This window comes from Cyprinodon tularosa, unplaced genomic scaffold (genome assembly GCF_016077235.1).
Source record: "Cyprinodon tularosa strain WSP-4 unplaced genomic scaffold, ASM1607723v1 ctg5, whole genome shotgun sequence".
NCBI classification, from domain to species: domain Eukaryota; kingdom Metazoa; phylum Chordata; class Actinopteri; order Cyprinodontiformes; family Cyprinodontidae; genus Cyprinodon; species Cyprinodon tularosa.
The window spans coordinates 1,044,136-1,059,428 of NW_024039229.1; the positions used below are offsets into that span (position 1 = coordinate 1,044,136).

Here is a 15,293-nt window from a genome sequence, read left to right on the forward strand (position 1 = left end):
TCAATTCACTAAAAAGGGTTCTTTGTGTAAAAAAACCCTTTGGAAAACGGTAGAATTTAAAAAAACTAGTTACCCGGGGTAAAGTAAAGTCATAAAAGCTGGCTTTTTACTGTGACAAAAAGCCAGCTTAAATTTAATGCTTTGAAAAAAACTAAAAAAAACCGAGGGAAAAACCAAAAAATTTGGGGGAAACCCAAAAAATTTTTGGGAAAATTAAAAAACCCCTTTTATTTTAAACGGTAAAAAACCCAAAAGGGAAAAACTTTGCTTTGAGTTTAATTTTTAGGGCAGTACAGTCATTACTTGCCAAGGAGAAACCAAAGGGAAAAACTTCGGGTTTTTGGGTTTAAAATTTTTTTGGGGAAAAGGGGTTTTAAAAAAAATCCTTGCCCCCCGGGGGAAAGGGGTTCCCTTTGATATTTGCCCCTGGTTTTTTTTTATCTCTCCTTTTTTTTTTTTCGTTTCCTTTTAAAGTTCTTTTTTTTTTTTAAAAACAGAAACCCAAATTTTAAAGGGGAAGAGGGGAGAAATTTTAAAAAAAAAAAACTTAATGCCCAAAAAACCTTTTAGTATGGTGGTAGTTCCCTTAAAAAAAAGACTAAACCCTTTTTGCAAAAACCTTTGGGAATTGTTCAGAAGTTTTTTGGGGTAAGGGGGGAAAAAAACAGAAGCAAAATTGTTGTATTTTTTTTTTCAGTTTAAAAATAATTTTTGCAATTTTTATAACCATTTTTTTAACAAAAAGAAAAAAAAATTTAACCCCCCTTTATTTTTAAGGGGTTTTAGGGGGGGGGATTTTAATGATTACCCTTTCTCTAAATACTTTTTAACTTTTTAGAAAAAAAAGGGTTTAGCCTGGGACAAAGACTTCCCTTGGCAAAAGGAATAATTTCTCTAAGTTTAAAATATGAGAAAATAATTTTTGGTGAAATCCACTTTTTGCTTTAACAAAATTTTAAATCTTTTTTTTTTACTGGGGTTTTTTAAAAAAAAAAAAATTTGTCTTTAAAATAGGGCCTCTTCGATGGGAGTTTCCCCTTTTTAAATTTTTTAAAAAAATTTATTTAAGAAAACCTTTGGCTGATTTTTTATTCCATTAAAAAAAAAAATTTAATTGACGTTTTAATCGATTTGCAAAAATAATCTTTTGTTGCGGGCTCAGTTCAGTGCTTTCCTAAAAACAAAATTTTGGGTCGGGGCCCTGGGGAAAGAATGCCCTTTTTCCCATTTTAAACCTTTTAAAAAAACGGGTACTGAAAAGGAAAAAAAATTTTTCAAACTTATTTAATTTTTGGAAAAAGTTTGGGGCTTCTGTTTTTCCCCCTTCCCCCCGGGGCCCACCCCGGGGGACTGCTTTTTGGGGTTAATAAAACCAACATTGCGTGTTGACGTAAACAGAATTACAAAATTTTTAATCCCTTTTTAAAAAGGAAAAATGCTTTACATTTTTTAAGAAATAAGGGCTTTTTGCACAAACCTACAAAAAACGGCAAAACAAAAAGGAGCATCCCTTCCCCTTCCCGGACATAGAGGGAAAGGGAAAGCAAGAGTACAGGGGGACTTTTTTTGGGGGATTTTGGCCAAGGGCAAATCGATCTTTTTCTTCCTTTTAAGAAAGCTTTATCCTCTTGAAATCTAATCCATTAAAAAAGGGGGCTGGCCCTCGGTCCAAACCCAAAACCCATCTCGGGCCCACTGTTGGGCTTCCCTTTTTTTTACGGGCAAAATTCTGGGGTAATTTGCTTCTTTTTTTTTAAAAAAAAGAAAAGGGGGAAACCTTGCCCGGGGCATCTGGGAATTTCCCAAAAGGTCAAAAAAAAACACAAGAAAAGCTCTCATAAAACGGTTGGGGGGAATGGGGGGGGCTCCCGGCTTTTGGGAATTTTACCTCTATTTTAAATCATTAAAACCCCGGGGCCTTGTTTAAAAATTTAAAGAAATATGTTCAAGGGGAGAGTGTTGTACACTCCCATAAAAATTAACTGAAATAAAGTCTAAAAAAATAATCCTTTTTTCCCTTTAAACACCCCCTTTTGGGAGGTTGAAACTTACGGGACCTCACAAATAAAATGATTAAGCCTTCTAAAGGGGAAACCCAAAAAAAATTATTTATATACTAAAAAAAAAAACCCTTAAAAACCCCCAAAATTTTATAACAGCCCCCCTTTTAAAAAAAACACCTCCTAGGTCCCCTGCCAGGCCTGTTTTTTAAAAGCGGGAAACTCCATAAATCAAAAATTTAATAAAAATTTGTATTTTTTGGCCTGTCCAAAAAATTTTAAATTTACTCCCCTGATAAAAACCAAAAAAATTTTTAAACCAGTAAAAAAAAATTTTAAAAATAAAATTTCACTTAAAAAAATTATAAAAAAATCATAAAACTCAGTTTTCTAAAAGAGAAGCAAAAACACAAAAGGAATATAAAGGCCCAGAATAGGGAAAAAAAAAAAAAAAATAAAAGAAAGAATCTCAAATTTAAAAAAAAAAAGGGCCTAAAGGCAACTTAAAAGAAAATATCACCCCCAAAAACTAAAAAATTTGGGTCAAAAAAAAAACCAATAAAAACATAAAGGGAAATTTTACCATCATTAAAAAACATAAAAATTAAAAAAATAGCAAAAAACCACAAAAAAAAATTCCCAAAAATTTTTTTTTTTTTTTTTTTTCCCCAATTCAATAATAAAAAGTTAGAGTTGTCTCTATTTTCCCTTTCGATAGTCCTTTCAAAAAAGGGGAATAAAAAATTCTTCGTCAGGAAAACGACCCAAAAAAATACGCGAAAAAAAGAAACGAATGTTCTTAAAGATTTCGAAAAAAAACAAAAAACCCCGCCAATAAAAGAAAAAGTTAATGTTTATCTTTTTAGCGGGGAACCCTTTTAAAGGGTTTCCCCCTCGGTTTTTTAAACCTAAAAGTTTTCCACCTAGTGCCCCGTTGAAACACTGAAAAATTGGAGTATTATCCCAAAATTTAAAGTGATTTTTAAGGAGAGGGGGGAAAATTTCCCCCCTTTTTTTCTCAAGGGAAGGACCCCGGGAACAGGTTTTATTGTGCCTGTTTTGGGCCTTTTAACCTTGAAAATTTCGGGGAAAAATTGGAAGGGGTTTTTGGGGGCAATTTCTCCCCGGGAAAAATGCAAAACCCTTCCTTTCCCCCGCGCTGTGAGGGCCCCTCGGGGGAACCACTCCTCGACCGCGGGGTTGAGATGTTATTTTTCCCTGTATCCCTTTCCCAGCTTTGCCCGTGGCTCCTCACCCTTATGTGCGGGGGACTCCAATGGAACCAGTGTCTCCTTCCCCTTTGTAGAGGGGAAAGCCTGAGATTTTACCCCTCCACGCCCGGTTTTTGGTTTCTGGCGAAGGGGGTTTCAGACCACTTTTTTTTGGGATGACCACCCGGGGGCCCAGGTCGTTTCCCCCGAAACTGACCCCGGGAGCCTGCGTTCCTTTTGACGTCTGGAAATTTTTTTTAATTTCTTTCCCCGGGGCCCCTGTAACTCATTGAAAAAATTTCTTTATGAGATAAATGTGAAAAGTTTTCCCTTTCCTTTCCTGGAGGGCGGGTACCCAGGTCCGGGAAAAAAATTCCGTCCTGCCCGGGAGCTCATATGGGGGGAAACCCTGTTTGGGGTTAATGATTGTTTCCTCATTTTAAGCAGCTTCACTGTTTTTCCCTTTTGTATTTAAATCTGCTATTTTGGGGGAGTTGTATTTTACCCAACCCTTTGGGAACCCTCTTTTTTATAAAAGGGCCCTACATGAAAAAATGAAAATTTTTCCTTTATCATTTTAAACCCAAAACAAAACTGTTTTTTAAAAGAAATTTTCCAAAAAATTTTAAAAATTTTTGGAAAATTTTCCAAATTTTAGCCCAAAATTTAAATTTTTCCAATCATAAATATTTTCTTTTTTTTTTTAAACCCTTTTAAAAAATGATCACCCCTTTCCTTTACTTTGATCATAAAATAAAAAATGCCCAAACTTTATTCCAATCTTTTTTTAAACCCCCAAAAAATTTTCCCAACCATTTTTACCTTTGTTTCCCCATTTTATTCATTTAAAAAACCATTTAAAAAAAATTTTTAATTTGAAATAATGTATTCCCCCTTTTTTATATTGTTTTTTCAATTATCAATGTTTTCGTTTTGGGGGAGAGATTAAATTTACAGTTTAAATTTTTTAAAAATGAGGGTAAATCTTTAGTTTGGGACCTTCCGGGGATTTTTTATTTAAAAAAAACTTTTTTTTTTAAAAAATAATAAATTTAGAGTTTGAAAAACAACCCAACAACCCCCCTTCCTTATTTAAAAAAACACTATTTTATGTAAATTTTTTGTTTAGTCAAATATTTTTTTTTAGTTTTTAAATTTTTATAAATTTTATTTTATTTCATATAAAAATTTTATTTTAGCTCATCTTTAATGCCTGTAATACCCCCGAAAAAAACTTTTTAATTTTTTTTTTAAATTTAACTTAAATAACCTTTTTTTTTTCCCAAAAAAGTAAATGCAGGGGGATCCAACAAAAATTTTTTTCCCTTTTTCAGTATAAATTTTCCATTCATGTCCCCCTGTTTCTATAACAGAAACAAATGTTCTGTCATAGAAAAACAATAAAAATCCTATAAAAAATCTTTGAGAGAAATCCGTATTCCCCCACTAAAATTTAGCCTCATGTAAAAACAGTTGGAATTTCAAATTTAAACCCGGGGGTCCCAGTTTTCCCGTTTTCAAACTGCAAACCCCCAATCAAAGAAAATTTTTTTTTTTGTTTAAAATTTTTTGGGAAAAACAACAAAAGAAAAAATTGGTGTCATTTTTTTCCTTCAGTAAGTCAGTCTATAGAAAAACCAATCCCCTTTAAAAACCTTTAAATTTTAAAAAATTTTTATTTAATTTAAAAATTTTGTTTTACTGAATGGTAGCCACTGTACTATGCAAAAAAAAAATTTTTGATTTATTTCCTTTTTGTTTAAAGAAAACCCTAAAACCCCAAAAATGCAAATTTTAGCTATATTAAAAAAGAATGTTTTTTTGGGAATCGTTATCCCTGCCCCTTCCCTTTTCAGGCAGGAAAAAAGGGAAAAAAAAACAATTTTTATTTTTGGATCAAACAGAGGGGGAAACATGGAGGAATGCAGTTTTGTAAAAAAATTGGTTTAAAAACCAACCCCTTTAAATGGGATCGTAAAAAAACCCCCTGACCCCAGGAGATGGGGTTGTCCCCAAAACCCAGAATTTTCACTGCAGGGCTGCAGGACTGAAAAAAAACAGGGCGCCCCAGTGCTAAAATTTTAAAAAAAGAAGAAAAACAATGGTTAAATCACACACTACCCAAAAAATTTTAAAAAAAAGAATTATTTTACCCCTAAACCCGAAAATTGTGTTTGGCACCGCTTTTTCCTTCTCCAACCTTCGACTGGGAAAGGGGAAACCCCCGGAGTGGGGCCCCTTTGGGGGCCCCCGGTCAATGGGTCAAGGTGAAATTTCCCGGGTCCAAAAAATGGAACCCCCACAAAAAGGCCCCCCGCTGAGCGACTCGCCATGCCCCCCAAATTTTGGATCTGCTGAAAATTTAGAACTGTCTAGAGGGAAAGGGCTTTCCAGCAGTGCGAAACCCTCTGGATAATTTCCCCTTGATGAACTTTGGTCAGCCTTTTTGTGGGGCGGGCAGAGGGGACATAGGAAAAACCAAGGGAGACCAGTCAACTACTGAAGCCCCCCCTCCGGGTTTTTTCTATGATCTTTGGGTCCCCCTCATGCTGAATTTTCCAGGGCCCTAGGAAAAACCCCCCAAAAGATAACGCCCGGGGTCCCCTTTTTTTTTTCAGCCAGGCTGAAAAACAACAGTCAAAGGAAGGGCTTTTGGTTTTTCCCAAAGGGAAAAAAATTTTGCCTTTTTACTGACCTTTTGTAATCGTCAAAAGCTTTTTGGGGTTTTTATTACACATCCCCGCAGAAGAGGGCCCCAGTTCAGCATTTTCATGGGCTTTTTTCAGCAACAACGTGGCCTGATGCCCGGGAATCAAAACGGATTCCCTTAAATAAAATCTTCCATGATCTTTTGAGCTTTAAAATACCCTTTCCCCCCCAAAATTGGGCCCTCCCAAATTTGAAGGAAGGGAAACTGCCAAAAGAAAAAATTTAAAACAAAGTTTTTTTTTTAAAAACAAAATTTTATTTGGCCAAAATTTTTTTCTTTCCAAATACTATAAATAAAATTTATCTTGTGAAAGCTCCTCCCCTGTGGCTCGAGATTTTTGTTGTTATAGCAAAAACGGCCAACGGGCCCCAAAACCTGAACTGCAAAAAGGAAAAAAGATAGAAAATTTTTTAAAATTTGTCCCACGATCGGATGTGCCAGAAATTTAAAAAAATAATTGGGGCACTTTTCTGTTCAAAATCAATAAACTTTAAAAACCCCGATGGGGCATTTTTCTCTGCTTGTGCCAAATATCAACTAAAATTTTAAAAATCACCCAAACCCCACCCAAAATCAAATTTAAAAAATTTAGAACAAAACCCCTAGAATGGTTTAAAATATGATACTTATAAAAAAATTGTGATGGGAATTTCCCTTGGGGCCAAAATTTAAATTAAAGAATTTTCCTATTGTTTTTTCCCAAATTACCCAAAAATTCCTTTTCATTGGTTTCCCCCGCTTTAAGGGCAAAGTCCTTTTTTCAAAAAAGCCCGAATTTCCCTTTTCATTTTATTTGAATTTCATAGCAAATTTTTTAAACCCAAAAATTTTTTCCCCAAAATTAAAAAATTTTTTCACCCAAAATGTATAAATCAAAAAAGCAGCCCGGGAATTTTAGAAATTTTTCAACAATTTTAAATGTAAAAAAGACATGGGATAGATTTATTTGAAACCCTTCAAAATTTTAGATGATTTAAAAACTAATTTTCTAATCTCTCTACATTAAAAAATCCATTTAAATTCCCCTATTGTTAATCGAAAAAAACAAAATTTTTGGGTTAACTAAATTTTCCATTAAAAATAATTTCCCAAAAAAAATTTTTTCCCGGAAAATTTGGGTCTAAATTTTTCTTCCCCCCCCTGTTGATATAATAAAATTTTCCCTTTTTAAAAAAAATTTGGAATTTTATGTCACTTTTTTATAATAATTTGCTGAAAAAAAACCAAAAAAAAATCATAAAATGTTCCACCCTTTCTCCAAATCTTCCATCTAGTATTAAACTAGACTGAGAAATTTTGTAAAATTTTAAAATTTCCCTCTTTTTAAAGTTTTTTTCTTTATTAAAATTTCCCCCCGTTTTTCTTATTTTTCCAAAAAGAAAAAAAAATTTAGAGGGGGGAAAAAAAAAAAAAAGGAAGAACTTACCCCCCTTTATGCTAAAAAATTTTAACCCCCCCCCCCCCCCCCCCCCCCCCCCCCCTCCAATTTTCCCGTCCACCCATTGAATATAAAACCCAAATTTATTTAGTTAGAATTTAGGTTAGTTTGTTAAGGGTTTTTAGGGCAAAAGGGGGAAAAAACAAATTTTTTTTTTTTAAAACTACTCTATCTGCTTTAAAGGGCCCAAAGGGGGGAAATTCCCCGTTTCATTTTAATTTTTTACTGCACAAAACAGAAAGATTCCCCTTTTTAACCAGTTGTGACCCCCAAAAAAATGAAAAATCGTCATTAAACCTTTTTTTTTTTGTCCCTTAAAACAGTAAAAAAAAACCAAAATTTATGGGGAAAAAAAACCCCTTTTTTTGTGTACCTAAATAGTTTTAAAAAAAGAAAAAAAATACACAGCTACCCACTAAAAATTTAGGTCATATTTAGAGAGCATCCAAAAACCCATCAAAGGCCATTTACCTCACATTCACTTTTTTCAAAACCAAGCACTCAAACAACCAAAACCCTTTTTAAAAAGATGCAGGAAAGGGTTTCCCCCGATTTAAAAACCCAAAAAAACATCCTTGGAAAAAATCTTAAAAAACAAAATTTTATTTAAAATCCATTTGGGTTGGAAAAAAAAAAATAAAAAAACAATTTTTATCCAATAGTTCTAATTTGTTTCCGTTTTGGAAATGGAAAACCTTTTTAAAAAAATCCAAAATTTACACCAAAAAAAAATTTCCTTTTTTAGCCCCCCCCCGTTTAAAATGGGCTACCCATTAAAACCCCCCGTAGGGAAAACCCCAAAAAAAGTTTTATGTGGGCATGTAATTTCGAAAAAGGGGGTTCAAAACCCAAGATCGTCCTTTCAAAAACAAAGTCATTTTTTAGTGTTTCAAAATGTTCCCACATTAAAAAGTGTGAAAAACAATGTTAAAACAGAAAAAAAATCCATATGTTCTCCGTTCCCTTCCCGTGAGGGGGTTTCCCCCTTTTGTCGGGAAAACCTAGAAATTTAAGTGTTTTTCAATTTTTTAAAAGGGATTTTAAAAAAACAAATTTGGGTATTTTCCCGGCTTTAAAAACCTGGAATGGAAAGCAAAAACTTTTTACCCCGCTGAGAAAGTAAAAAAAAAATCTGTAAATCTTTTTATTTTGTACTTTTTTTTTTTTTTTTCCAAAACAAAACAGTTCTAAAAGTAATTTTAAAATTTAAAACCAAGAAACCTGAAAAATTTAAACTGGACATCAGTGCTAACCCAAAAAATGAAGCACTCCCCAAAAAGCAAATAAGGGGGGGCAAAACGTTTCCCCTTTCTGTGAAACAAAAATTTCATCCCCAAAAAGGGGGACAACCTCTGGCCCCCGAAGAAAATTTTAAACCCGAAAATCAGAAAAACAACATCCACAAAAATATTTAACAAAATTTTCCCGAACCCAATTTGAAACCCAAAACACTTTCCCCACAATCTCGCACAAATTTAGGAACCCCCCCCCAAAAAAACAGACAAAAGGGCAGCAGCGGGTTGGGGGGGACAAAAAGGCTTCAGTATAACGGGGGAAACAGACAACAGCCAAAAAAAACAAAAAAAAATACAAAACACAGAAACCACAGGGCAAAATTTTTAGTTTTAGTCAAGGAAAAAACAAAAAAAAAAAAAGGGAAAAAAAAACCCTCAGGAAAACCGGCTAAAAGAATGTATACGCATCTTTTAATTGTCCCAATTTCAAATTTTTCAAAAACCCTTTTTTTTCTCATTTCCAAAAATTCTCAGTTCCTACACTTCAGGGGCTGGGGTTTAAGCCCCGAGGCGAAAATAAGCCTCAATTTAGTTTAAATTTGATACTCAATCCCCCCAGTGACAAAAGGTTTTTTCTTTTTTTAGCTGGGGAGGAAACGATTTAAACCCGGGGTTAAAACCCAAAAAAATTTATTTTAGTCCTTTTTTAAATATAAGGGAAAACCCCCTTAAGGGGGGCCCCCCCCCCAAAATTGAAAAAAAGGGGGTCCAAACTGCTATTAAATCCATTTTTTTTTTTTTTTTTTCCCCTAGTGATTTCAAACCGGGCCAATTAACCTGCTAATTTGTCCTTTTCCAGAGTGATTTAAAAAACCCATCCAATTAAAAAAAAATAATTATAAAATTTCCCCTGGAAAAATGATCGAAATCTCCCCGGGTGATAAAAGCCCAAAAAAATAAAACCAAAACACAAATTTCCAAAAAAACTTTTTCTAGAGGCCCAGGGGAAATTTCTCCTCAGGGTAAAAAGAAAAATTTTAATTTTTTATTTTAATTTTTAAAACAATTTTAAATTTAAAAAATTTAAAACCCCAAACAAAATTTAAAAACCCTTTCCCCTTTTAAAAAAAAAACCCGGGGTTAAGTCAGGGGTTTTAAGGGAAAAGGGTCTGTTTGAACTAGCCCCCCCCAGTTCCCGGGAATGTGGGATTTATTTAAAAACCTTTAAAAAACTGGGCACTTTTAGAAGGGGGTTTTATCTTTCCTCTGCAGCATCTGGGAATTTTTGTGAGGCCGCCCCACAGCAAAAACAGGCCCCGGTCCGGGGCCCCCACGGCGCTTCAAAACAAATAAAAAAAAAATTTAAATACTGTTTTTACCAAACCCCCCCGAAGCTCGGGCCCAAAAAAGGATCAATCAGGGGCCAAAACAGCCGTTCCCCGGGGACTCCAAAAAACCGCCAAGAGCCCCCCCAAATTTTAAAGGAAGAAAAAAAATTCTAACATAGTTAACTTTGGGGAAAAAGATTGGCTTTGTTTTTTTCCCTTCCCCCAAAGGGCCACTCGGCCCAGCTGCGTTTGGTAAAAAACCAACATTGCGTGTTGACGTCCCCCAGAAAATTTCAGGGGGTTTTAAACCCAAAATAAAAAAAAAATGGGATTTAAATTTAGAAAAAATTTAAACAATGCAAAACCTACACCAGAAAAAAACAGAACAACAGAGACATACATTCCATTACCTGACATAGGAGGAAAGAAAGCAAAGAGTACAGAGACATCTTTGGAGAGTTGCAAGGGCAAATCTGATCTTTTTCTTCCATTTAGAAAGCTTTATCCTCTTGTATCTAATCCATTCAAAAAGGGGCTGGCCCTCGGTCCTCCAACCAAACGCCATCTCTGACACTGCTAGGGCTTCCCCTTATTTACTGCAAACATCTGGGGTCATTTGCTTCTTTGTTTTAACAAGAAAAGGCGGAAAGCTTGTCCTGGCATCTAGAATTCCTAAAGTCATAAAATACAAGATAAGCTCTCACAGACAGCTTGTGGAATGCGGGGGCCTCCTGTGCTTTGAATACTTACCCATTAGTAGTTTTAAATCATTAACACAGCCTTGTTCAAAATTAAGAAATATGTTCAAGTGAGAGTGTTTACACATGCCATAAGATTAACTGTAATAAAGTCTAAAAAATAATCATTTTTCTTTAACAGTACCAATCTCAAATGGCTAGAAAGCTGTTTTTAAAGAGAACTTGTGTGAAGATGAACACGACTGGGTCAGAACTTTGAAGTGGTAATTTCTAAGTGCTGCCTCTACATTAAACTTCTCGCTGTATTACTCAGCCTGATGTCGCTCCATGGCCTAGTTTAAGAAACCTTATCTGTCCTTATATGTTTCTTTTGCCAACTGTTATATGGGGATGTACAAACAATTTTCATTTAATTATCTTTGGTTAAAGTGTGTCAGAAGAAGGTTTAATTTCTGTGCTGGTCCTTTAATGGACTTTTACCATCTCCTGGGTGTTCCCTGACTTTTACCCAGTGAGCACTGGAGCTAAGCTGCTACCCCTCCATTCAGCGCCAGTGAACAGAGTTAAGTGTATATAGAAAGTGGGTGGATGGATAATTAATTTTAGTACTGGAGAGCGGTGCCAGATGTTTAATTTTTAGTGTCTACTGTTAAAAATGTATTCACTTTCACCATTTTCTTCCTCCTGTAGGAGCTGCATTTGGCAGACTTGTCGGGGAAGTCATGGCAACCCTGTTTCCTCATGGGATTGTGTTCGATGGCATACTGTACCGCATCATTCCCGGTGGTTATGCAGTCATTGGTCAGTCTGTGGTTATTGTTTCTGTTATTGCTCTGTTTTGTGTTTCAGCTTTTGTATGCTTTGTCATCTTTGAAAAACATCAGCATCAACAGCGGTTATTGGGTTTTGCACCATTAAAATCCATATCCATTAAGTTCTGCTTTCAAACATTTCCAATTTTTTCATGTAGCATTTTGCTTTTAAATTATCTTAACATTGCATCCAATGATTTTTAAAACATGTCAAGTGTCTCTTCAATGCCAACTTCTCTTCCCTAAACTCTCTGGTCCCTTGCTTTAGTGTAATGACATGTATGGTATGAATAATTATCAGTTTTCTAAGGCTTAACAAACTTTGGGATTTTAATCAAGTTGAACAAGCTGGGGCGCTGCCTGATTATCCGGAATTAAAAGCTAAACAGCTCATTGTCTGTTTGTTATTGCTTAATCAATACCCGTCTGGTGAGGTGTGTTGTAATAAAAGACAAAAGGACTGAATTTGTGCACTTCAATTCTCAAACAAGCACTACAGACATACAGGATAAACAACTTCTCTCAGTACCAGAGGTTATCAATAGAATCCTTTAATTTTTAGTTCAAATAAATAAATAATAAATAATTTTGGAAGTAAAACTTAAAAGAAAAGGAAAACTCATGAACTATACAATAAAAATGTTTACTTGTATTTGTTGTTGTGAGGGATTTGAACAAACCAGCCATAAAACCCCTGAAAATCTTTAAAAAAGTTGTTAATTTATTTCACGAAAGTTTTCAAAAAATGATAAACTGGGCTCAAAAACAGAGGTCAACAAAACAGACTTCAATTCAGGTACTAACACAATGAACTCAAGCAAAAACTCACCTCTCAAACAAGGCATAGGCGAAATTTAAATAATGGCTGATCAGACCACTGTTGACACACAAGGGGGATAACTGACTAACAAACTAACAAACAAATTAACTTAAAGTGACAAATACTGGCCAGACACTAAGTACTTTTTAAGTTGAACAAATTAACAAAACTATCCAAAACAAAGAAGATGTAAAGAAAGGATAAGCAAATTTCCCCTCCAATTACAAGTGGTGTGAGCTGCTGATAAGCCTGCAATGACCAATTAAGGAGAAGAAAGCTGAAGCTCGTTGCAACAGCCCAGCAGCAGCTCCAAAGGAAACTGGCAACTAAATCAATTGCATTTAACCAAAATATAAGAAACTGACAATCAAAGTTAACTAAATGTGTGCACTGCAAAAAGCTAACTAAAAGTCAGGCTAAACAAAATATTTAAAATATCTAAGTAACTCATCTCAGCTTTTATCTCAATTGTATCGTAGCCATTCAACGAGTAGTAAAGGAGATTCAGACAGCCTTCATCCTTACAGGCATGACAACGCAACGGACAAACATGAATTACACCAGTCAGATTGTAGTCTTTTTGAAAAAGGACACAAAAAGCAATAATAACACAAATCTAGTGAACATTTGTGTACATTTGCGTGTGTCACACAGAATATGTATCACAAAATGACATATTTTTGTTCAACTCTATGAGGGGGGTTTTGCTTATATGTTCTCAGCAGCAGCTAGGATATTCAGAAGGTCCAGCTGTATGGAAGGATAGTACTACAAACCCTTAGCTCCTTCCTAACTACCACCACTATTCAGATAACACTTATCATGGGTTAGGGTTAGTTAACATTTGAGATATTGAGATCCAACCCAATATTAGGTGAGTTTTGGTGGTGTTGAGTAAGTCACCAATAGCCTGTGCTCTAACTATGTCCACTTTGCCGCAACTTAAGAATAAAAAGAAAAGCTAAACCCAACAAATATTAACAACTTTGAAGCTATTTCTGTCTAAAGTAATTTTCTCTGTCCAAACACAACCTATGGTTGTAATGAGAGCATGTCAGATTCAGCAGATCAGGTAAAGAGAGGAGAATTTGCACAAGGTTCCGGTGAAACATTTCCTAATGCAGTGGAAACAAAATACTTTGGCATAATTAGGGGCACCGCCTTTTTTCAGGAGTAAATTATGAGATTGGTTTTGAAGTTACTCAGACAACAACTTTTTGCCAATGAATTTTATTTTAAGACAGGCTACAGTCACTGGATACACAGTTAGCTCATCGTACTCTTCTCTTCAGGTTTCCTAAAACATGAAGCCTTTTACTCAGCGAGCACACAGGTTCTTCCCCTAATTGGAGGAAGTGGGAGAAAATGCTGCTTTGCACAAACATTTTAAACTGAATCATGTCGCTAAAAATCCAACAGTGAAACTCTGCCAAACAGAAGCCATATTGTCCTCCTACCTTCCAGACTCTTGCAGTTTGTTGCTGTAGAAGTTGTGGTTGCTTTGCTATGGCAGCTAAATGTCAGCTTAGGTTTGCTCTGCTGTTTTCACTTCAGTCACTGACCCAGAAACGTGGTCTCCCCTCAGCTTGCAAAGGCCATTTCTCCTCTCTGTTTGAACTGTCTAACCATTCTTCTTCTGATCTTCTTTTCGATATATTTCCAGTGATTTCAAAGGCCTTCCTATATTTTTCTTTAGATTTCCATCTTATTTAATCGCTTCTTTTCTCCCTGTTTTGTTTAAATCCCTTCCTTGTTTTCTGTACCTTGTCTTCTTCCCTTTACTCCCGGTATCCCAAACCATCTCTACTTTCTTTTTCTTTGACAGGAGCAGCAGCTTTGACTGGGGCTGTGACTCATACCGTTTCTACAGCCGTTATTTGCTTTGAGCTGACTGGCCAGATTTCCCACATTCTGCCCATGATGGTGGCTGTAATCCTGGCGAACATGGTGGCCCAGGGCCTGCAACCCTCCCTGTATGACTCTATCATCCAAGTCAAGAAGCTACCATACTTGCCAGAGCTTGGCTTTGGACACATGAGGTTTGTGTCAATTGCATATACAAGGAATATCTATAGGATCTGTCATGGACCTCATTTATGTGTTAGACATTAAATGGGTTTAGATTGCCTAGAAAACAGTTTTTAAAATGGCCTGCTTGCTGAAAAAGGACTACTTAGTGACTTATGCAAATTAAAAAGCTAAGAAACTGAGAACACATGGTCTTCCTCAACAGTTAAATCTCAAAGAAGGGATTTATGGATTAACTAGTTGTTCCCCCTTTCTTAGAACATATTTTGCCATATATGCGGATGGCATGCCGTTTTAAATCTCTGTCACAATATGATCAGATAAACAACTACAATCTAAAGTTCTCTTTTACCACTGAATGATATAACATAGAACCCAGCAATTAATCAGGTACCTTGGAGTTCTCTGGGCTAAACCTGAATTATATAAACCGGGGTTTAGATTAGATGCTCCACACACCTGGAACTTAGTCCCAGAAAAAGAGATGCAAACACTGATGGTTAAAACCATAATTTCTTACTGCAGCTTCGTCTTAAGCAGCACTTTTTTTTTTATCATTCATTTTGATCATGCATAGAAATTGGTTTTGTTTTAGGCTTTATACTATGGTTTTATATGATAATCATTCATTATCTTCAATGTATTGTCTCTATCCCTGCAGCCAATACAACATCTTTGTAGAGGATATTATGGTGAGAAAGGTGAAGTTCATATCCTCTCAGTCTACATACAGAGAAGTAAAACATCTGCTGGACTCCTCCTCACTCAAAACAATCCCTTTGGTCGATTCAAAAGGTGTGTTTATCCTATATCCCTGTAGGACAGCTAAAACTGAACAGGAACACATTTTAAACATCAAAAGTCAGTAGCTGGACCAAATCTAGAATTTATTTTATATATATATATATATATATATATATATATATATATATATATATATATATATATATATATATATATATATATATATATATATATATATATATATATATTAGAAATGTATTTTATGTTTT

General features: G+C 35.1%; 1 protein-coding gene across 1 annotated transcript in view; it reads left to right on the forward strand.

Annotated features, from left to right (window-relative positions):
• LOC119795076 (chloride channel protein 1-like) overlaps positions 1 to 15,293 on the forward strand; it is a gene marked incomplete at its 5' end in the record, with an annotated part of 65,685 nt that overhangs the window by 35,788 nt on the left and 14,604 nt on the right. Inside the window, 3 exons of the mRNA XM_038302914.1 lie at positions 11,308 to 11,421; positions 14,078 to 14,291; positions 14,942 to 15,075. Coding sequence (XP_038158842.1) covers positions 11,308 to 11,421; positions 14,078 to 14,291; positions 14,942 to 15,075 — 462 coding nt within the window. The remainder of the gene's footprint in view (positions 1 to 11,307; positions 11,422 to 14,077; positions 14,292 to 14,941; positions 15,076 to 15,293) is intronic.